This window comes from Urocitellus parryii, chromosome 1, assembly GCF_045843805.1.
Source record: "Urocitellus parryii isolate mUroPar1 chromosome 1, mUroPar1.hap1, whole genome shotgun sequence".
NCBI lineage: Eukaryota > Metazoa > Chordata > Mammalia > Rodentia > Sciuridae > Urocitellus > Urocitellus parryii.
The window spans coordinates 191,747,963-191,770,632 of NC_135531.1; the positions used below are offsets into that span (position 1 = coordinate 191,747,963).

General features: G+C 33.0%; 1 protein-coding gene across 4 annotated transcripts in view; it reads left to right on the forward strand.

Moving 5' to 3' along the window:
* The window catches only part of Rab3gap1 (RAB3 GTPase activating protein catalytic subunit 1), a 92,741-nt gene that overhangs the window by 36,253 nt on the left and 33,818 nt on the right, over positions 1 to 22,670 (forward strand). For 2 of the 4 annotated variants that reach the window (XM_026388337.2, XM_026388352.2), the window contains exons 6-13: positions 4,092 to 4,211; positions 6,354 to 6,519; positions 12,280 to 12,379; positions 15,391 to 15,472; positions 16,695 to 16,763; positions 18,299 to 18,372; positions 20,651 to 20,743; positions 21,187 to 21,356. In XM_026388337.2, the coding sequence (XP_026244122.1) occupies positions 4,092 to 4,211; positions 6,354 to 6,519; positions 12,280 to 12,379; positions 15,391 to 15,472; positions 16,695 to 16,763; positions 18,299 to 18,372; positions 20,651 to 20,743; positions 21,187 to 21,356 (874 nt within the window). The remainder of the gene's footprint in view (positions 1 to 4,091; positions 4,212 to 6,353; positions 6,520 to 12,279; positions 12,380 to 15,390; positions 15,473 to 16,694; positions 16,764 to 18,298; positions 18,373 to 20,650; positions 20,744 to 21,186; positions 21,357 to 22,670) is intronic. The other 2 variants (XM_026388347.2, XM_026388355.2) reach the window with 2 other exon arrangements.

Here is a 22,670-nt window from a genome sequence, read left to right on the forward strand (position 1 = left end):
TCTCACTGAGTTTCTTAGTGCCTCACTCTTGCTGAGGCTGGCTTTGAACTTGCGATTCCTGCCTCAGCCTCCCAAGCTACTGGGATTACAGACATGCGCCACTGTGCCTGGCTTTTGATATATTCTTAAGTGAATTGTTTGTTTTTTACTAAAATTTTTTTAGTTGTAGATGAACAGAGTACCTTTATTTTATTTATTTACTTTTATGTGGTGCTAAGGATCAAACCCAGTGCTTCACATGTTCTAAACAAGTGCTCTGCCACTGAGCTATAACCCCAGTTCTATATTCTTTTTTTAAATTACTTTTACGTGACAGTAGAATATATTTTGAAATATTATACAGACATAGAGTAAGTATAATTTGTTTCAATTAGGATCTTATTGTGGTTGTACATTATGTGGATTTACATTGTTTGTGTATTTATATTTCAGGATAGGAAAGATTCTGATTCATGTCTTTCCTATTCCCATCCCCTTCCCCATCCCTTCCCTTCATTCCCCTTTGTTTAGTCCAGTGAACGTCTGATCTTCTCCTCCCTTGTGGGTTAGCATCCACATATCAGAACATTCTGCCTTTGATTTTGGGGGGGACTGGCTTATTTCAATTAGCATGATACTCTCCAGTTCCATCCATTTACCAGCAAATGCCATAATTTCATTCTTCTTTAGGGCTGTAGTATTCCGTTGTGTATATGTATACCACATTTTCTTTTTGCTCATTCATCTGTTGAAGGGCACCTAGGTTGGTTCCATAGTTTGACTATTGTGAATTGAGCTGCTATATTCTTAGTTTTAGTTTTAAGGAGGATCTTTTTAAAAATTTTTATAATTTGGACAACAGTTCTTTTCTGGTATGTCTTTTGCAAATATTTCCTCTCTGACTGTGGTTGCCTTTTCATTCTCTTAACAGTATCTTCTGCAGAGCAGAATTTTTAATTTTCCTGAAGTCCATGTTATTGATTCTTTCATGGATTTTTGTCTTTAATATTGTGTCTGAAAAACCATTGACAAAGAAAGGTCATCTAGATTTTCTTTTGTTATCTTCTGGGAGTTTTATAGTTTTGTGTTGTGCTTTTTAGTCTGTGATCCACTTTGAGTTAGTTTTTTTGTAGAATGTAAGTTCTACGTCCAGATTTATTGTTTTTTGCATGTGGATGCCCAATTGTTTCAGCACCCTTTGTTGAAAAGACTTATTTTTTTCCATTGTATTGCCTTTGTACTTTTGTCAAAAATTCATTAACAATTCTGTGAGTCTGTTTCTATCTCTGTGAACTAGATTCCTTTAGATACTTCATAAAATTAGAATCATACAATATCTGCCCTCTTTGAGACTGGCCTATTTCATTAACAAAATGTCTTCATGATTCTATTATGTTGTAGCATGTATCAGAATTTCATTCTGTTCTAAGGTTAAATAATATTCCATTGGGTGGATATATTACACTTTGTTTATCCATTCATTTGTTTATGGGCATTTGGGGCATTTCTGTTTTAGCTATTGTGAACAATCCAAGCATGAGAGTGTCTGCTTTTGATTCTTTTGAATATATACCCAGAAGTGGAATTGTTAGAATAAATGATAATTCATGTTTAATTTTTAAAATAGCTGTCATATTGTTTTCCACAGCAGTTGTACCATTTTATATTTCTACCAACAAAGTGCAAGTTACATTTTGCCAGTTCTCTTTATCATTGTCAACACTTGTTTTCTGGGTTTTTGTTGTTGTTGTTGTTGTTGTTGTTACTATAGTCATCCTAATATATGTGAAGTGGTATCTTACAATGGCTTTGATTTGCATTCCCACTAGTGATTAGTGACGTTGAACATCTTTTCATGTGCTTATTTGCCATATTTTTTATCTTCCTTGGAATAATGTCTATTCTAGTCCTTTGTCCATTTTAAAATCTTGCTGTTTGCTTTTTGTTAAGGGCTTTGCTTTCTTTTTTGAAAAACACCTCTACTAATGTTTGTTGATTTGATGCAAGTATACTCTTAGATCTCAAGTAGATAGACCTATGAATGAAAATTAATCAATTGCTTACCTTGACACTTTAAAGACCATAATAATAGGAAAAAGATACTAAGATTCAGAGAAGGGAGTACATATAATAAGGATGAGAGGGTAGTATTTGAGAAAAATCTTTTAAAAAGGATTCGGATTTGGATATTCAGTGATGACAATAGAGTGTGTGTGTGGCAGGGGGGGCAGGGGGGCCTTAAAAACAGAGGAAACAAGCACAGGGAGTAGAAGGCATATTTCAAAAAAAAAAAAAGTTCAGTTTGGATAGCAACAGTAATAACTGTTTGGCAGTATCGATCAGTGTTAAAGATGCAAATGTTCTTATATCCATCAACTTTCCATACAGATATATTTGTGGAAATAATCCACTGCATTGTTATTGCAACAGCATAAAAATAGAAATAAAGTACTAATGAAGAAGGGATTGGTTTCTTTATGAAAAGAAGGTACAGGGCCTGGAGTTGTAGCTCAGTGGTAGAGTGCTTGCCTGGCACTTATGAGGCACTGGGTTCAATCCTTAGTACCACATAAAAATAAAAAGTAAATAAAATAAAGGAATTGAGTCCATCTACAACTAAAAAAAAATTTAAAAAGAAGGTACAGATGTATGTATAGTATGATCTTACTTGGAAACAGGATGGCTGTGGGCAGATGGACTATTTCTGGAAGAATGCCAATAAATTATTGATAGTGGTTTCACACTAGTGTTGGGATGGCATGTTTTCCTTCAAGGACATTTGAAGAAATGAAAACTATTTTTAAAGACCCATAGAGCTTATAATTCACAGCTCTGGGTTCTTTCAGTTATTTATTGCTGTCTCTACATAATTTTGATGTCAGGGGTAGGAGGATGGAGGTGAACTGAGAAGATGAAAATATGTTTTTTCATCTGTATTAGTCCATTTTTCTTTACTATAATAAACACTTGAGGCTAGATACTTATAAAGAGGTTTGTTTAGCTCATGGGTCTGGGGATTGAAAGTCCAAGCAGCATAATGCCAGTTCAATGAGAGTTCCCTAGACCATATCACCTTACAGTAGATGGTACCACAATGGTAGGAGCACATGTGAGAGGGAAAGATCACACGGAGAGACAGGAAACAGAGTAGGAAAGAGGGACCAATTTGGAATCTTCCAATAGGCCCTACTTCATAAAGGTCCTATCACCTTTCAACAGTATCACATTGTGAACCAAGCTCCTGACATAAGAATCCTCAGGGATACCCTCAAATTATCTGAAAACCATAGTATTATCAAGTAGATTATGAATTAGACTTTTTAAAAATGTTGATTTACTGCCCTTTGGAGTATTTCTAAAGGAAAATATTCATTAAAATAAGCCTTTATAACTACATGTCCAGAGATTAAAATAAACCAGGCAAACAAATAATGCATTTCTTAAATTTTATTTAAAAAATGATAAAATGAAAATACATTGAGGAATGGCTAGGAGATGAATTTTCAGTAGGCAAAAACAGTCACTAACTTGACCTTACATTTTTAAAAAAAAGTGTAACAGTAAATTTGTGGTTTTAAATGACTTGGCAACTAAGATGTTTTTGTTAATTTGGATGCCATAGCAAGAATAAGCTGTTTTCTGATAATTTTGTGACTCCTGGGAAATATGTGTTACCAAGTAAAAGAATACAAGAATTAGGATGCTTGGTAACTGTGTTCTCATTTTTAGACAGCACATGTACATCATAGCTGATAATTATTTTCTTTCCACATTGATGGACACAGTTGTCAGTTATTTAAAGCAAGATTTCATTGCTTGCTTTCTTCTTTTATGTTGTAAACTTTTAAGACAAAAATGTTATTTAATGATCTTTGTGATTCCAGCAAATTGCTTCTAATTTGTAAAAATATAGGATTAGTAGATAGATGATGAAAGTGCTTCTTAAAGAAAATTCAGGTTCAATTGCCTCAGGTGGGTGGATAGAAGTGGGGTGGGTAGCTTTAGTACAAATTTGACTTCAGTTCCCTATAGGGAGAATTTTGTATGTTTTTCAGTTAATAGATTTTTGTATCTTGAAATTTTCTACTTAATGCAGTGTTTGTTTCTTTAAGGTATGGCCTACGTGAGTTTGTGGTGATTGCTCCTGCTGCACACAGTGATGCAGTTCTCAGTGAATCTAAGTGCAACCTTCTTCTGAGTTCTGTTTCTATTGCTTTGGGAAACACTGGCTGGTAAGTGGACATTTTGATAAACCTAGACAATAAGCTAAAAACTATTTTTAGTGATAATTTATGAAGGTAAATGACTAAATGATACTTTTTTATTAAAAATAGAAAACTAGTATATATACTTACATATTGTTTTAATGGAATTTGGTATATAAGGACAGAATTAAGACCTTTTTAAAGTTCATTTCTAAAGGAAATTATATTAAAGTATTCAACGCATACTTGAAATGAAGAATAAATTATATTAGTTTTTTGCTTTGCTTTCACAAATTTAGTTTATTAAATTGTACTTCAGTATCTAATTTTAAATTTTGAGGATAAATTGAGACAAGTTTTGGAGTAACTTTTCAGAAACTTATTTTTAAGTGCTTTTAGACCCTATTCTTAAATGGAAGTATTTAACAACATGGAACTTGCTTAATTGTATTTCATTTGCATATCAAATATACTACAAGATTCAAAATGTAAACTTGCTAGAAAAAAAATGTATTAGAGTGTATATAATTCATAGTATACCCTACAGGAATAATCTAGACTTTTCTAAATGAAAGGAACGACTAAAATATTTACTAACGTAGCAATATTAACTTGGGAATGTATTTATATAGCCTGTTCTTATTATTCAAGGTAGTTATGTTTATAAAGTAATCACACTGAATTATTAAAACCTGAACCATTGCTCCTGGGAGAAATACCTGGTTTTATGTTTTTTTCTGTTTATTTATGTTTATTTTTTTTTATTCATTCTTTTTCGTTATACATGACAGTAGAATCCATTTTGATAAAATTATATAAGAAGGGATTATATCTTACTCTAATTAGAAGCCCATTCTTGGTGAGATTCACTTAGATATTTTCATAGATGTACATAAGAAAATTCCATCAGATTCATTCTGCTGTCTTTTCTATTCCTATTCCCTCCTTCCCATCATTCCCCTTCATCTAGTCTACTAAACTTTTCTACCCACCCCATTTTATTGTGGTTTAGCTTCCACATATCAGCAAAAACACTTGACCTTTGGTTTTTAAGATTGGCTTATTTCACTTAGCATGATAGTCTCCAGATCCATTTCCTAGAAAATGTCAAAAAGTCATTCTTCTTTATGGCTGAGTAAAATTCCATTGTGTATATATATCCTAATTTCTATATCTGTTTATCTGTTGAAGGGCATCTAGTTTGGTTCCACAGCTTAGCTATTGTAAGTTGTTCTGCTATAATACAAATTATTGATTTAGTAGGATTGAACTCGAAGCCAATATCCCTATATTCTCATCCAGAATGAAACTTGCCTAACACGTGATTCTGTCTATATGACATATCACTGAGCTGGGGTTGTAGCTCAGTGGTAGAGCACTTGCCTAGCACATATGAGGCACTGGGTTAGATCTTCAGCATTAATAAAAATAAATAAAATAAAGGTATTATGTCCGTCTACAACTAAAAAAAAATAGACATATACATATCACAATTTTCTTGTACTTAGGAACACTATACCTCCAGAACTATGCTTGGATTTTAAAGATTTGAAATCATCAACAAACACACACATGATACTAAATAGATCATGAAAAGGATACTTGTTTACAGTCAGTTTAAACAAGAAGGCAGAACATTAACTTAAATTCAGCTGAGAATATGCATTGTTAGGTGACTAAAAATTTTGAAGTTCAGCATATGTCTATAAATTTTCTGTGAGTATTGATTTTGGAGTGACAAATAAATTTAGTAAGTAGGCAACTTTGCAATTATTAAAATCGGAATGATGAGGATCAACTCTACATGATAGTGAGAAATATTTATCACGAAGTTGATTTAATTTGAATCGTTTAATACTTGTGAATCAGGTTTTAATATGAAATTGGAAAGACTAATATGATACAATTGCTGTTACTCAAGAAATTTTTCATGCTGGTTTTTATGACTTTTACCCATTTTTAAACAGAAAAGTTTCAGACTCAAGTACCACTAGAAGATAGTTTCCAGTTTATTAGCGTAAAGAGAACAGGAACTATAAGTATCTTTGTGGTAAATGAGAATCTACTTTTAAATATTTGAGATTAAAATGACACAGGAAAAATTTTAAGGTTTAGGAGTTATTCAATGTTTAATGAACTTGTATTTTATTCCTATTTAATCACCTGCAGTCAAGTACCACTCTTTGTGCAAATTCATCATAAATGGCGAAGAATGTATGTTGGAGAATGTCAAGGTCCTGGTATCCGAACTGATTTTGAAATGGTTCATCTTCGAAAAGTACCAAATCAGTACACTCATTTATCGGGTCTACTGGATATCTTCAAATCAAAGATTGTAAGTTGGCATTGATGTTGTCGGTCTTACTTCAGAGCCAGATAAAAGTGGTAGTAATTTGAACTTATAGAAACATTTCTCTACACTATCAATAATGTAATTGATTAGAAGAAAACTAGAGTATGTTTAAATAAATAAAATGCCCAATTAGGAACTAATTTTGTTTGTTCAGTCTGTTAATATTTATTGCCTGTGTTTCACTCCTTGTCCTCTAAGTGTTGTTGACAGTCTTCCCAGCTAAGTGGCTTCAGGTGGCTGCTTGTTTGGGGCATTGACTATGAGTGCTTCCTTTGAGTTCTGAATTATTTTTTTCAAGTCGTGATTTGATTTTTTGGTTTAATCTCTTCTATATTCTATGACTGAGACCTGCAGGGCTAACTGGGATGTGCTGAATATCTTTCGTGTTCTATAAAAACACTGTCACAGAAATATCGAGGAGTTGCAAATGCTGCTTTTGGGGAAAAATTAGGATTTTGAGGGTTAAAAGTTGACACCATCTCATATAAGTGATCAAATTTGATTAACAAATTGACATCAATAATGTTTTATGTATGTTAAAAAATTAATTAAAACAACAAACTAATATGTGTTTCCTGACATAACACTGAACAGCATACATCATAACCTGTGTTGCATTCTCTTTTTAAAAAAAAAAAATTATTTTTTAGTTGTAGTTGGACATAATACCTCCATTTTATTTGTTTTTTATATGGCGCTGAGGATCAAACCCAGGGCCCCACTCATGGTAGGGGAATGTACTACCACTGAGCCACAACCCCAGCCCCCTGTGTTGCATTCTTGCCAAAATGTTTACCATTAATTGAATGAGGAAACCATGACATATTTTGAAGGGAGCACTAAAATGTCAGTATCTTCAAAATGTCAGTGGTAGGCAAAATAAAAGCTGAGAGCTGTTTAAAAATTAATGATGGGGCTGGGATTGTTGCTCAGCGGTGGAGCACTCGCCTAGCACGGATGGGACCCGGGTTTGATCCTCAGCATCACACAAAAATTAAAGGCATCGTGTTGTGTCCATTTACACCTAAAAAATAAATATTAAAAAAAATTAATGATGCATGACAGCTAAATGCAATGCATGATTCTTGACTGGATACTTGATCAAAATAATATAGCCATTAAGGACCTGATTTGGGATAATTGAGACAATTTTAAAATCAACACAGTCTACTAGAAAATAGTATCAATGTTAAACTGTGTTATGTTTATGTAGGGTAATGTCCTTGTTCTTAGGAATTATTGAAGTGTTTGGGGATGAACTGTCATGATGCCTTACAGCTTTACTTTAAAAAGTTTCAGCCAAAAAAAAAAACCACACATGCATATGTGTTAATAATTGAAAAACTTGGTGAAAGTCATATGGTGTTCATTATATTGCTTTTTTGAAGGTTCTCAAATTTTTTAAAGGAAAAAAATGTGAAAAGATTACTGGAATTTCTTTTAGCAATTATTGTTTGTTAGAAAGACATTTAGAATTTGAGCTGGAGATGTGGTCAGTGTTAGAACTTACCTAGCATGCATGAGGCCCTGGGTTTTATCCCGCGCGTGCACGAGCACACACACACTCCCCCAAAAAAAGAAAGAAAAGAAAAATGTGTTTTTAGTGTAGTGGTATGATTACACCATCTAAAATGTAATGTAATCTAAAAATATGTAATGTGTGTACCAAGTTAGGAAACTTAAGTAAAACTTCCTTTTACCCTCTCCCCTCTCTTCAAAAGAACTACTGTTAGTTTCTTGTGATTATCTCCAAAAAAATTATCATAGCAACATATGCTTTTGAACATGTCAGATATGTGTGTAATTTTGTTTTTAAAAACTTTCTGGGCTCTGAAGTATATAATACTGCTGAATTCTGTCTGGATTATTTTGGAAAATTTTTTGGAAAGTCAAGTATGCATTAATTTCAACTCCCAGTTTTCCCTTTCTTTCATCAGATATCATTAGTTATATTTAAACTTTTAAAGTCAAATTTCTGGTCTGATGCAAATATTACTTTATTCCTTCCTCTTAAGAAAGCATTAATGAACATTACTTTCAGGTCTTTTTTGTCACCCCTTTATATAGTTCAACTTTTTTATTTTGTTATAGGGACTACCTTGATCTGGGGAGCATGACTCAGATTTTGACTATTTGCTGATTGTACTTTCAGAAGTGTTCCTAATTAGTTGTCACATCATCTGTCCGAATTTTAAACAAATTCACTCTTCTAATATGAAATCTTTCTCAAAATTAATTTGAGGGCTGTGGCTGTGGCCCAGCAGTAGAACACTTGAACACTTGTGGAGGCCCTGGGTTCGATCCTCAGCACCACATAAATAAAAAATAATAAATAAATAAATAAAGGTATTGTGTCCATGTTATAACTAATATATATATATATATATATATATATATATATATATATATATTTTTTTTTTTTTTTTTAATTGATTTGAGACTGGGGATTTAGTTGGTAGAGTTCTTGCCTGAAACGTACAAGGCCGTGGGTTCAATCCTCAGTACCACAGGGGAAAAAAAATTGAGAGGAATGGAGCTTAAAATAATTGACACCTGGTTTGAGTACTTTGACGTTTTCTATACAGTTAAAGCTACTCTGTATGTGACTTTTTTTTTTTTACTATCTTTATAAAACTGTCTTTATGAAAAGTATTTTTCAGGTTGGAGATGTAGATCAATTATAGAACGCTTGCTTAGTTGGCATGCATAAGGCCCTGGGATCAATCCTCAGTACCATTTAAAAAAAACAAAAAACCCACTGCTTTTTAACATCTACTTACATGCCCCAGGGCAGTCATCTTCATTGGCAGTTTATTTCATTTCACAAAGATCTAATTCTTAGAAAAGGTTTCTTTTTGAGGGACCCAGTTTTTCTATTTGTAGTCACATAAAGGCAAGTTTTAATCCTCTTCTGCCACACTCTAGATATTAAAAACTCAAATCTTTTTCAACTTAAATACTTAGTCTTGTAGATTTCCTCATATTTCAGTTTTATAACATGATTGTTGATTTGAATAGTTGTCTCTTAAAACTTCAATTTTTTTCCCCTATTCTGGGGACATTTTGTAGACTCATTTTGAATGTTTTATTTAATTTTTTTTTTACTTTCACTCATATCCATCTGATGATCTTATTGGTTGTTGCCTACCTACATAGTACATTTCAGAACAAAAGTGGTGTTTGGAGTCTCTTGCTCTGTAGTGATGTTGGGTCCATTTCATATATAGCATTAGAATCTTCTATTGTTTGTTCATGTGTGAAAGTGACTTTTCCCTCTCTCACACAGTAATCCACTCCCCCTCCACACACAAACACACACAGAGAACGTCCATAACTTCTAATAAAGCCACAGTGCCAAGTAGGAATACCCTGCCCAGTCTCTGACTTAAGCAAAGAGGCATGCAATGCCCTTATTCTGGTTATAGTCCTTTGGTTCCTTGCATCTAATGCAGTCTGTATCTTATGCTGTCGTTTTCTTTTATACCTCTAGCTCAGTAGGCTTGTGCTTTGAGGCCCACTATCCCCTTGGGTTTTTGTACCTTTTCTAGAGTCCACAAAGACATTTATGTCATGTCTAATCCTGGCTGTTTCTTTGCTAATACCTCTCTATATTTGTCCACATTGTTTTGTGACTGGAGCAGAGGTTATTTATCAAAGTGACGTTGTTATGGTTTCTAGACAAATTACACTTTATTATGTGCTTGGGCTCTCTCGTCCAGCGAGGAGGTCCACGGAACCAGGTAGATCAGAGTGTGACTGTATATTTGATAATCAAGACCTTTGGAGACCAAGCAGGAAGCAGGTCTGATTTTATTGTGCAGTTACCATGTATATAGAAGCAGGCAGCAGCTAAGCAGATTACTGGCAGCCACCAATGCAATTTCTACTAACTGCCATTGCAGCGACCAGTCAAGGAGTGAGCCTTGGAGGAAGCACAGGGACTGCAACACATGGCCTCACACCCAGGGCTGTGCCTACAGGCTAAGCAGCCTGCCGCCCACACGCCTAGCATGAGGGGAGCAGCCTGCCACTCAGACGCCCTTAACATATGCCATGTATGCAGTACTCCATGCACTTGTCCCAACAATTATGGGTCAAAGTTCATTTGATATCTGGGCCTGACTAAAAAGATGACATCTTACCCTGCTTGTCTAGGACACAGCAGCTTAAAATTGGATTCGGGGTTTTTTGGGTTTTTTTTTTGGGGGGGGGAGTGGGGGTAGACACCTTATATTGTGACTTAAGAATGAGCTTGTATTCAGTTAAAGCTACCTGTGACATTTGTAGATGCTGCTGCTGAGCTAAATGTCACTTTTTACTTTGCTACTTAACTTAAAATCTCCAGACCAGAAACATTAGCAGCACTTGTAAACTACTTAGATATTGAGAAAGGTATTCCATCTGTATTTTCACAAGATCCCTCAGTGATTGCTATACCCATTTAAGTCCAGTTCTACTAATGTATGTTAAACATTATGAAAGGAAGCTGAGATCATGGATAGTATTAATAGATAGTATTAATTTTCTATAAAAATTAATAGATAGTATTAATTTTTATGATTTTTAGTGAATTAAAGATAAATCTAAATCTTATTAATTGATTCACTGACCTATCAATTTTGCATGAATATCTATTAGTTTGTTTTAGTCTAAAATTCTGGCAAAATGTTCCAGACTGGCTTTAATTTGTGTTTATTCTCATTTAAAAGAAAGACTATCTCCCCAAACCTAACACTTTTAAATAGTTTTACCTTATTTAAAAAACAGATCACCCCCCCAGTCAGTATGTGAAATGAATAGTAAAAAACTGTAAAAGGTATTTTGAAAGATCATTTTGCTTAATATCCTTTCCTGGTAGAAGTGTAAACAACTTTATTTTAAAGTAATTTGTTCTCTGGCTTTAAAAAAAAAAAAAAAAAACCTAGTGTTGTGTATGTGTGTTTTGAGATGGGTTCTCATTGAGTCCTAGATGGGCCTCAAACTACTGGACTTGAGCAATCTTCCTGCCTAAGGATCTTGAATAGCTGAGACTATAGGTGTACCCCCACATTAAAGCATTCCCCCTCTTTTTATAGCTACACAGCCTTTTCATCAAATGAAAATATTTGTGGAAGCAGTATGAAAAAATTGTAGAGATCCTTGTATACACAAATATGTGAACAAATATGCAGTGATTCATTCTTTCATTTATTTATTTTAGTTGTAGTTGGGCACGATACCTTTATTTTATTTATTTTTATGTGGTGCTGAGGATCGAACCCAGGGCCTTGCACATACTAGGCAAACGCTCTACCACTGAGCCACAACCCCAGCCCCTATACAGTGATTCTTTGCAGAGTTTACTTTTCCTTTTTTTTTTTTTTTTAAACCGGGTCTAACATTTGCCAGTACTGTTCCTTACATTAGGGTCTTCCTTCCTTTTTTTTTTTTTTTTTTTTTTTGAGAGTGGAAAGTAGAAGGCTTTATTAAAGGACAGCAGAAAAGACTTCTCTCCGGAGGAAGACGAAGACCTGAAAGGGGAGTCTTCTTTCTAGATTTCCTAAATTCTGCACCTTTGGTCTAATAACTTGAGTGATTTACTTTTTCATTTTAACAACTGGATTATGCACACTATTGTTTAATACTATATGCTGAAAATACTGGTTTCCAAAAGGCAGTATTTTAGCCATTCCATAAGTTTGAAATTTTGATGTTGAAGGGCCTCATCATTGACCCAGTATTGTCTTTTCATGTATCTCCTAGGGATGTCCTTTAACTCCATTGCCTCCAGTTAGTATTGCTATTCGATTTACCTATGTGCTTCAGGATTGGCAGCAATACTTTTGGCCTCAGCAACCTCCAGGTGAGTTCATTTAGAACTGTATTAAATTATTGAATATAAATGGAAAAGAAAATATATTCAAAAATTAAAATTACTTAACAATGCTTCCAGTGTTTTACATGGAAATATTTGTAATTTTTTTTTTGTACTGGGGATTGAACCTATGGACATTTTACTACATTCTTAGCCCTTTTTATTTAATTAATTAATTAATTTATTTTTATTTTGAGACAGGGTCTGGCTGATTTGCTTAGGGCCTCACTAAGTTGCCAAGATTGGCCTTGAACTTGCGATCCTATTGCCTTAGTCACCAGAATCGCTGAGATAATAAGTGTGTGCCATTGCACCTGGCTTGTAATTAATTTTAAATATTGCTGATTTCATTGCTTTTATGATTTTTTTCTTTCAATAATTTTTTTCTTTTAATGCTCTATAGATTTTCTAGTTAGCATTACTCTGTATTTGACAATTTGTCTTCAAAAGCTATTATTTATAAAGCACCCCATGTGCTATTAATTACTGTGTAGTGAATGATTTTAAAAAAATGTCTGTTTTAGAGTATAATGAGAGAAACCATCCTTGTAAACCAGCAGGCAGAAAACCTTAAAGAGTATAGTTTGAAGAGTGCTAAATAAAGAAAGGAGAGAAGAAAAATATGTATGTATATACACACATTTGTGAGGAAAATAAAATTTTACTTGCATTTTATAAAAATATAATGCTTACTCATTGATGAAGTTAATTCATTCAATAATCATTCATTATTAGCCTTTAATAGGCCAAGCTGTATCAATTATAGAAATATAAATAAGACATTGCCTAAGTGTTAGCAAAGCTCAGCCTGATGGACATACATCTTAATGAAGTTAGTCTGATTCCTGGATATGTATTTCATCTGAGTTTAATTATATTCAAGCTCATCTAATAAGAAATTTAATACAAACTTATAAGTAATCATAAGGACTTCACTAGCTTAAAAACATTTTTCAGTCTGCTTTCCCCAAAGAGAAATAATATTCTTTCCTGTTTATTATTTTCTCAAGTAGTTGGTTACTTATAGGAATAAAAGTAATATTTGAAAGGGATAATGTGAAAGAACTGCATCTAAACTATAGCAAAGGGAAATAAAAGCTAAGCTTTAGAATTATATTAGTCTTAAGACTAATTACTTAAGACTAAATTACCAACTGTGTATGTTGGTAATTTTAGTTCCCAGACAATACCCACTGGACAATTTGTAGTCAATTGCTTGATGGAAGTTTCCGTTCCAGCTCTCCTTTCCCTTTTTTTCCAAGGTCATTCTGTTATTAAGCATTTTTAAAGATTTCCCAAGGTAGAGGCGGGGGGGGGGGTGTATCTCAGTGGTGGAGTGTGTGCTTGGCATGCATGTACAAGAACCTGAATTTATTCTCTAGTGCCTGCATGCGTTTGCACACTGGCACACACACAGAGACACTTGCATCTTGCTGGAAAAAGACAAAGTTTTTGGGAGGTGGTGTATCTGCTGCTGATCTAAGAAGTCCAAGGGCTAAAATCTCAGCATTATAATTCTGATTCAGTAAGGTCTTTGTTAATATTCTGTTGCCAAGATTTTTAAAATTGGGAATAAAAATAATAATTTCCCTCAGAGGATTAAAGGCCATATAAATTCTTAATATTTACTTTCTAAGGGGAAGGCTGACATGTAATGTGGGCTAGATGCTGCGCTTGGCATTTTATATAATGTTTTATGTAATTCTCATTTAACTATGAAGTAGGAATTATGTTTCTTAGAGGTTGTCAAGAACAGTGAGTTAATAACCTAATGTCTTATGGTCACAAGATCATAAAGTTTGCATTGACCCACTAGTCAAACTCAAATTCCCTTGTATTTTTTTACTCTCAATCTGTAATTTGGTTAATACATTCGTGCAGTTATATTTTAGTAATATTTTTAACTCACTAGTTTATAAAAATGCTTCTTGTCACTTTTTTTCTTTTTATAATTTTGAAGCTCTTAAAAATTCATATCTTACAATAAAGCTAGTCATTGTGATTTGTATTATTGTAAGCATTCTTTAGTTGGGAAAAATGGAATGAATTGGCTTAAGAAAATGTACTGAAGCATTTAATTAATTAAACCATATTAATGACTAATTTTTAGTAATTTAGGGTATAGAAATTGTCAAAGATAAATTAAGCAAATCTGGGAAGTGTTCATAAGTCAATCAAAGACTTTAATTTAGGAATTTGTAGTGTAATGTAAATAATGAAAAACCATCACCTGCGTTATTTCAAAGAGAATTAAATCCTTTTAATGTCTTTTTTTTAAAAAAAATCTTTGTTTTATTTATTTATTTTTGTATGTGGTGCTGAGGATCAAACCCAGTGCCTCACGCATGTGAGGTGAGCGCTCAGCCACTGAGCTACAGCCCCAGGCCCATATTAATGTCTTTTAAAGAAGCATTTATTATTTCTTCAGGAGGAACAGAACTGAGAAGGGTGATTTACCCTCAGTTTTCCCCAGTATCAAGGAGCATTCATAGTGGGAAGAAGGTTCTTTTCTGAACTTCAAATATTTCTGTCAACCAAAATATTTTGTTAATAATGACAGGTTTGCTAATTTGTTATTCAGAAATTATTGATAACAAAACTGACAAATGTACTTTGGTGATTACATTTTTTAATACTCAGATAATCTTTTTAGATTATGTAAATCGCATTCTTAGAATGTGTAAAAGAGTATAGGAATAATATTCTCTTGAGTAATAGTTAAGGAATATTTCAAATGGGCAAAATTGAGAATGCATGGATTGAATGAAACACTGAATAGGAAATAAGTGAATCTTTTTACTTGTTCTCAGGGAGATTCTTTAATACTTGACTGTATGTGTTGTAACATGCTTTAACTTGCAAACAACATATTCTGTGTATTCTTTTATAGGTACTTTTAAAGCTGTCAAAGGGCTTCTTCCAAAGGGCTTAGCCTAACTAGATTAAATCATTGTTACTCTATTTTTTACCAAAGAAGGGAAAATACTTATTTTGTTTAGATATAGATGCACTTGTAGGAGGAGAAGTTGGAGGCCTGGAGTTTGGCAAGTTACCATTTGGTGCCTGTGAAGATCCTATTAGGTGAGAATTTCAGATTATAATTTGAATTATTGTAATTTGAATTATTTTTAAATTTATATTGGTATTGATTTTACCATGCTTTATGATATTGTAGCCTTCTGGAATGAATATAGTACTGGAAATTGGGAACTAACCCCTGTTTTCTTTAATTGATAATATTACATGAAAACTTTCTGATTTTTTTTTTTTTTCTAGTGATGCTAAGGATTGAACCCAGGGCCCTGTGCATGCAAGGCAAGCAGTCTACCAACTGAGCTATATCTCCAGCCCCTGGTATTTTCAAGAGATATAAAAGGAAAAAAGTCAAAAGAACATACTAGAGACTGTACCTGGCTAATATTTACTCTCTAGAGTAGAAAAGGATTTCCAACTCCTGACTATAACATGATTTTTCAAAATTGAGAGAGAATTCACCTACCAAATTCACCAAATGATGAATTTTAATTCATCATTTTAGGGGTTATGGTTTGTAGCTCAGTGATAGAGTACTTGCCTAGCATATGTGAGGCCCTGGGTTCAATCCTCAGCACCACACACACACACACACAAAAATAATAATAATAATAAAATAAAGGTGTGTCCATCTACAAATAAAATTTTTTTAATTCATCATTTTAAAGTGTTTTTGATATCTATAAGAATTTTGCAACCGTTATCACTGATTAATCAGAATATTTTCATTATCACAAAATTTAAAAAAAAATTTTAATTATCATCTGATCTTCAACCATTCACCCACTCTAGCTCTTAGCAAATACTAAACTATTCTGTCTCTACGGATTTACCTATTCTGGATATTTCATATAAATGGAGTCATACATTGTGTGACCTTTTATATCTGGCTTCTTTTACTTAATATGATGTTTTTGAGGTACATCTATGTTGTAGCTTGAATCAGTACTTGGTTGTTCTTATAGCCATAAATATGCCATTGTATGGTTATACTGTGTACCACAATTTTTTTAACCATTCATCAGTTGGTAGATGTTTGGGTTATGTGTACTTTTTGGTTATTTTGTATATATAAGATGATTTTTATATCTGGAAAATATTAACTTCATATGGATGTGCTACCATTGTGCTACCATTTGTTTTTAGTTTATTATACATAACATCACTTTTAACATAAGTATACCTTTGGTTATTTCTAGAAATATGATTGCTGAGTCAGAGGACATATCTATAAATATCAAAGCTTTTGATATGTTTTCTTTATTTTAAGTGAACTCCATTTAGCAACTACGTGGCCTCATTTGACTGAAGGAATCATTGTGGATAATGATGTTTATTCGTAAGTATATTTTAAAAATTTCAGTAGAATAAATCAACTACCAAGTGGTTAGTTATTTTCCATTTTTGTTTATACTAGTTTCTAATAAAGTTGGTTGAAGTTTTTCAAATTCTTAATAGTCGCTTTTTTAGACCTGTTAATATGGATTAGAGAAGCATTTTGTTGCTGTTTTTTCTTAAGAATAATGAAGCCAGGCATAGTGGCGCATGCCTATAATCCCAGTGGCTCAAGAGGCTTAGGGAGGAGATCTCGAGTTCAGAGCCAGCCCAGCAATGGCGAAGCTCTAAGTGACTCATTGAGACCCTGTCTCTAAATAAAATACAAAAAGGGGCTAGAGATGTGGCTCAGTGGTTGAGTGCCCCATAGTTCAATCCTTGGTACCAAAAAAATAACGATAATAATGAACTTGAATCTTACTGTGTTTTAGCAAAGATGTCTCTAAGTTTAAGATTCAGCATATAATTCTTTTGAATTTTTCTTATAAGAAGCATTTCATAAGTTTGAAGAGATGATGATCATCAGAATGTGTGGGACTAATATTTGATCATTAAATGTTTTTAATAATAAATCATCCGTGCCCTAATTTCTGTGTGTGCAATAATTTGAAAATTATAGCAAATATTCTCCAGGAAGAATGTAGCCAAAGAGGGAGGCAGTCTTAGTATCTTCTCATTTTAGATGCAAAACAGTAAGAGATAGGACACTTTGTTTTCATGAAGTACATTTATTTGTATATTTGCTGATGGTCAAAGTAATATGCAAGCTCTTAATTAGGTCATTTAGGTGGTAAAAAAAAGTGAAACTACTACAGTCCTACTATTTAAATTAGACAATATCTGAATGTTTATATTTTTAAAGTTTATATCCTTTATTTTTTTTATGGCTGCATAGTATGCCATTAGATGGATCCACCATATCAACTTTAGAAAACAGGGTACTTTTGATTTTGTACAGGTTTTTGTAACCTCTCTCTTTGTGTGTGTGTGTGTGTGTGAACAGTGATAATGATAAACAGGTTGATACAATTCTGCATACTTGTTTTATTCTCCTTCCTTTTTTTATTCTTTTAAAAATGTATTTATCTTGGGGCTGGGGTTGTGGCTTAGTGGTAAAGCACTCGCCTAGAACTTGCAAGGCTCTGGGTTCTATCCTAAGCACCACATAAAAATAAATAAGTAAAAATAAATAAGTATTGTGTCCAACTATGCTGAAAAATTAAATTTTTTAAAAAGTATTTATCTTATTAGGCTATTAGTGTAAATTGCTTATTCAGAACCGTTTTTATATATTTTAATATTTTGATTTTTGGTATTCCATTTATTGGAATTTTTGTTTTCGTCTAAGAACTTGATTTATTAAGATTTTACTTTAAAAAAACTTATTCAAATGGCCATATGTCTGAATAACAGTAAGGTTGAGAAGCAAAATGAACTGCTTTTCCTTCTATAGAATGTTTTTATTAGAATGTATTTTGATAATTTCATGATTCTTGCAGATTGTCATAATTAGGATTTGCTTATTGTTTTGCATTTTAGTGATTTGGATCCTATTCAAGCACCGCATTGGTCTGTTAGAGTTCGAAAAGCTGATAATCCTCAGTGTTTGCTAGGTAAGATGTAATATGTTCCTTTTCTGAAATGCCATCAATCTACCTATTTTCCAAATTGGGACTACTGAATACATTCTTTATACTTTATTTCACTTATCAAAAAATGTTTTAACATTATGACCTTCTCAGTTAATACCATGTAGAAAAAAAAAATCTTTGCTGACATCAGTAGCAGGATTTTTATATTGTCTTTCAGTTTTAATGCATCTATACCTCAGAATTTTCCATTACTTTATCACTGTTTTAATTTTTCTTATGCCTTCATATTATTTCTTTACCTTTCTCTGTGGCCTAGTCTGCATCTCCTAGTTAGTAAATCCCTTTTTGTCTTTTGTTATCCTTCTGGACCTGTGGTGTGTGATGATAGGGCATTGATAACAGCCTGCAATTGTATAGAATTGTATCACATCTACAAACCTGTATTTTTTTTTAAAGGAAAAGAGTTGTAAATATACCTTTTATACCTCATGGGGTTATTTGAAGAATTAAGTGAAATAAAATAAGTTTGGGTACTTTGAAAAGTAGTAATTGCTCTTCAGGTTTCATGTCTGGAATTGTCTATTCCTTCTCTTTTTATTGGTGCATCTCTTTTGTGAAGACTTCTTAACCTTGCTCATCCATGTACCTTTCCGAGTTTCCCCCTTATATTTGTACACATAAAAATATTCTATGTCTTCTTTTTGGTCATGCTGCCTTAACTACATATTATCTTATATACTACCATTCAACTGATAGAATTACTAAATATTTATTTATTTATGACAGTTATGATGCATTTCTCTAAAGCATTCTTTTTTGAGCTCTTTATCATTTATCATATGGTGTTCATCAGATGATAATTAGCAATTGTCATTTCACTAATAGTAAAGAAAATTGCTTGCCCGTGGTGAGTTTGGAGACTTAGAGTTGAAATGAAGAGTTTCAGAGTTAGATAGACTCAGGTTTACAACCTGGACCCACCAGTTTGGCCAACTTTTTTAATCTTTTTAAGTCTCAGTAGCCTCATCAATAAAATAGGGAACAGAAATGCACATTTCATAGGATTATTGGGAGAATCAAATGAGATCATGTGTGTGTGTGTGTGTGTGTGTGTGTGTGTGTATCCCAGGTAACACAGTGCCTCTCATATAATAACAGTACAATAAATGGTTTATATTGTTTAATCATTGAATTAATTTTATTATTAAATTTACTTACTAAATTATTTCCTTATATTTTATTATTTCTCATCGATTGACTTGCATAATTACAGTAGACCTTAGAATTCAAAGTATTCTCATTTCAAATTACTGTTCCATGATTTCATCCTACCTTTTTAAGTAACTTTTATGACTAGATAATAAAATTTTCCTACCCTTCTGAAGAAATCTGGAAAATGTTCTAGATTTATTCAGACCTAGTTGATAAATTCTGAAACTTAGATATATACCTTATTTTAGTATTAAAGCTTGTTGTTAAGCTTTAATTTTTGGTGTAAACATACCTCATTGCAGCTCTTTAAAATTTTTCAAACCTCTTTCGACCATCTTATATAAAGGACACATAAAACATCATTAATATGCAACAGAAGTGAAAATATTTTTATCCCACGTGATTTCTTAATCCTCTAGAAATATCATTGTTTGGGGATGTTGGGGATTGAACCCAGAGGCAGTTTACCACATCCCCAGCCCTTTTTTTATTTTCTATTTTGAGTCAGGGTCTCACTGAATTGTTTAGAGCCTCATTTAGTTGCTGAGGCTGTCCTCAAATTTGTGATCTTCCTGCTTCAGCCTCCCAAGGCAGTGGGATTACAGGGATGTACCACCATGCCTTGCTAGAAACATATCTTTTTGAAAGTTTCTTTTTAATGTATATTTTTTAATGGATTCATAGTTCTTATAGGATACAAAGAAGACTACGCACATACATATATTGGTACTGCACATACATATATTGGTACTTATACAATTAAGATAATAGATACTGTTGTCTCATTGAAGCATATAGAAAGTACTTAATATTGTTTGGTACATTTTTTTCCCCCTTTCATTCTAGAAGTAATTCTAAGGAAAAACTTTTTTCAGTATCCTGGTGAGGAGACAGGAAGGAAGAATAAGACTACTTTTGAAATAGTATTAATTTTTTTTTTCTTCAGGAAGAAAACAGACGGGTTTCTTTTCTAGTTAATAGCTAGTTTTCTAGTTAATAGCTTTTATGAGAAGACATGTACTTTAATTTATATGACTAGTTTCTTTCAGTTAAGTGTCAGACATGAGTAACATTTTTTTCTAAATAGGTGATTTTGTCACTGAATTTTTTAAAATTTGTCGTCGAAAGGAGTCAACTGATGAGATTCTTGGACGATCCACATTTGAGGAAGAAGGACGAGGTGACCTATTTTTCTTTTTAAAACATAATTTCAAATATCCTGCCCTATTTTTTTGGCACATTCTCTGGATTTTCATCTATTTTTCTTATTTGGAATTAAGTTGGAAAAGTAAGTTTTGATGGACTAGACAGCTGTCATTTCTTTCTAGACTTTATCTAGAGCTTCTTAATACATTTAGGGCATTTAATAAATTCTTTTCATCCAAAAACATAAGCTATTTTGAAAATCAGGGTTTCAAATATTAAGTCTCCTAGGGAGAAATAAATTGTGTGACATTTTTTCCACTCGTGCTTCCATACAAAGCTGTGTGGACTAAAATGTTATAATTCTGAGACCATGTAATGCTAGAGTAAAGAATGGTTAAAATATTCTATACTCTGACCAATTTACTCATTGCTCTAACCTGCTAAGGTTGGTAATGTATGCATTTCTACTCTTTTTAGAAATTGCTGATATAACTCATGCATTGTCAAAGTTGACAGAGCCAACACCAGTTCCAATTCATAAATTATCAGTTTCAAATATGGTACACACAGCAAAGAAGAAAATACGAAAACACAGAGGTTTAGAAGAGTCACCATTGAACAATGATGTCCTCAATACTATTCTTTTGGTAACGAAATGTCTTATTTTTATATGTCTCTATGTATAACATTTATTCATTATATATTCAGTCGCTTCTATGTGACAAGCACTAGATTGGAAATGTAACATGAATAAAACAAAGTCCCTGGAGAATTATCACTTATTATTGGGAAGAAAGAAAGTAAATAATGGTTGTAATCCCATGTTGTATGTGAAAAGTCAGGCAAAGGGGCAGTGACAAGATAACAGAAGATTCATCTCTGCCTCTGGGCAATGGGAATTAAGGAATGCTTCATGAAGAGAATTGAAGAAGGCTTTTAAAGCAGAGCAACAGCAGAGGCCTGAGAGCATGTTCAAAAGTTGGTATTTTGTAGAGTGCTTCCTTGGGAGTGATCAGGGATGAGGCTGGAGAGATAGCAGGTAACCTGCCATGCTGAAGTGCTGCACTTTATCTTACATTTTATTATTATTTTAAGTAGATGATCGGCATGATCAGAACTGTGTTTTTGCAAGGCTACTTTGACAACAGTCTAGGGAAATCTTTATACTGAGGATTGAAGGAAGGTAGAGGGCTGAGGTGGCTCCTGCTGCAGTTGGAATGGGCTCAGCTTGGAAGCCACATAGAGGTTAATTCTGACTTACTGCATGACTTGGAATAGTCACTTTAGTTACTTCATATCAAATAAGGCTAGCAAAACCTTGCGAGATTGTCATGAAAATTAAAGGACCTTCGACTGCCTGGCATTTAATAGTTCTTAGATAAATTATAGCTATGCTTATTGTAATTATAATTATACTTCTGGCAGTTTGTGCATTAAGATAATCTTGGGGAAAACTTTAAAAAGTAATGAGAATACCGGACTTTGGAACATCATGTTAATCTTGGTAGACATCTTACAATTTACCTCAACAAGGCTCTTTAGCCAAATTTTTAGTTCTTGTACATTATAAAATATAGGCAGTGATATTTAGTTCACAGTGGTATGAGAATAGGATAATGTTTTAAGTGTGCCTAGTATTGGCATTAAGCACATTAGTAGTTCCTCAAATCTTCAAAATTCTGTTGAGTATCAGTTTTTAAAAATGAACTCTGATAAAAGGAGTGAAAACAAAAAGGCTTCCTGAAGATTATATTCTTAGAGATTTTATTCAAATTATAAAACTCAGATGTCATATACACTGAATTTTTTTAATACTTGGTTTATTTCTTTTTTATGTATATATTTCTTTTTTATGTATATATGACAGCGGAATGCATTATTTTACATATAGAGCACAATTTTTCACATCTCTGGTTGTATACGAAGTATATTCACAGCAATTCATGTCTTCATTACCTGTA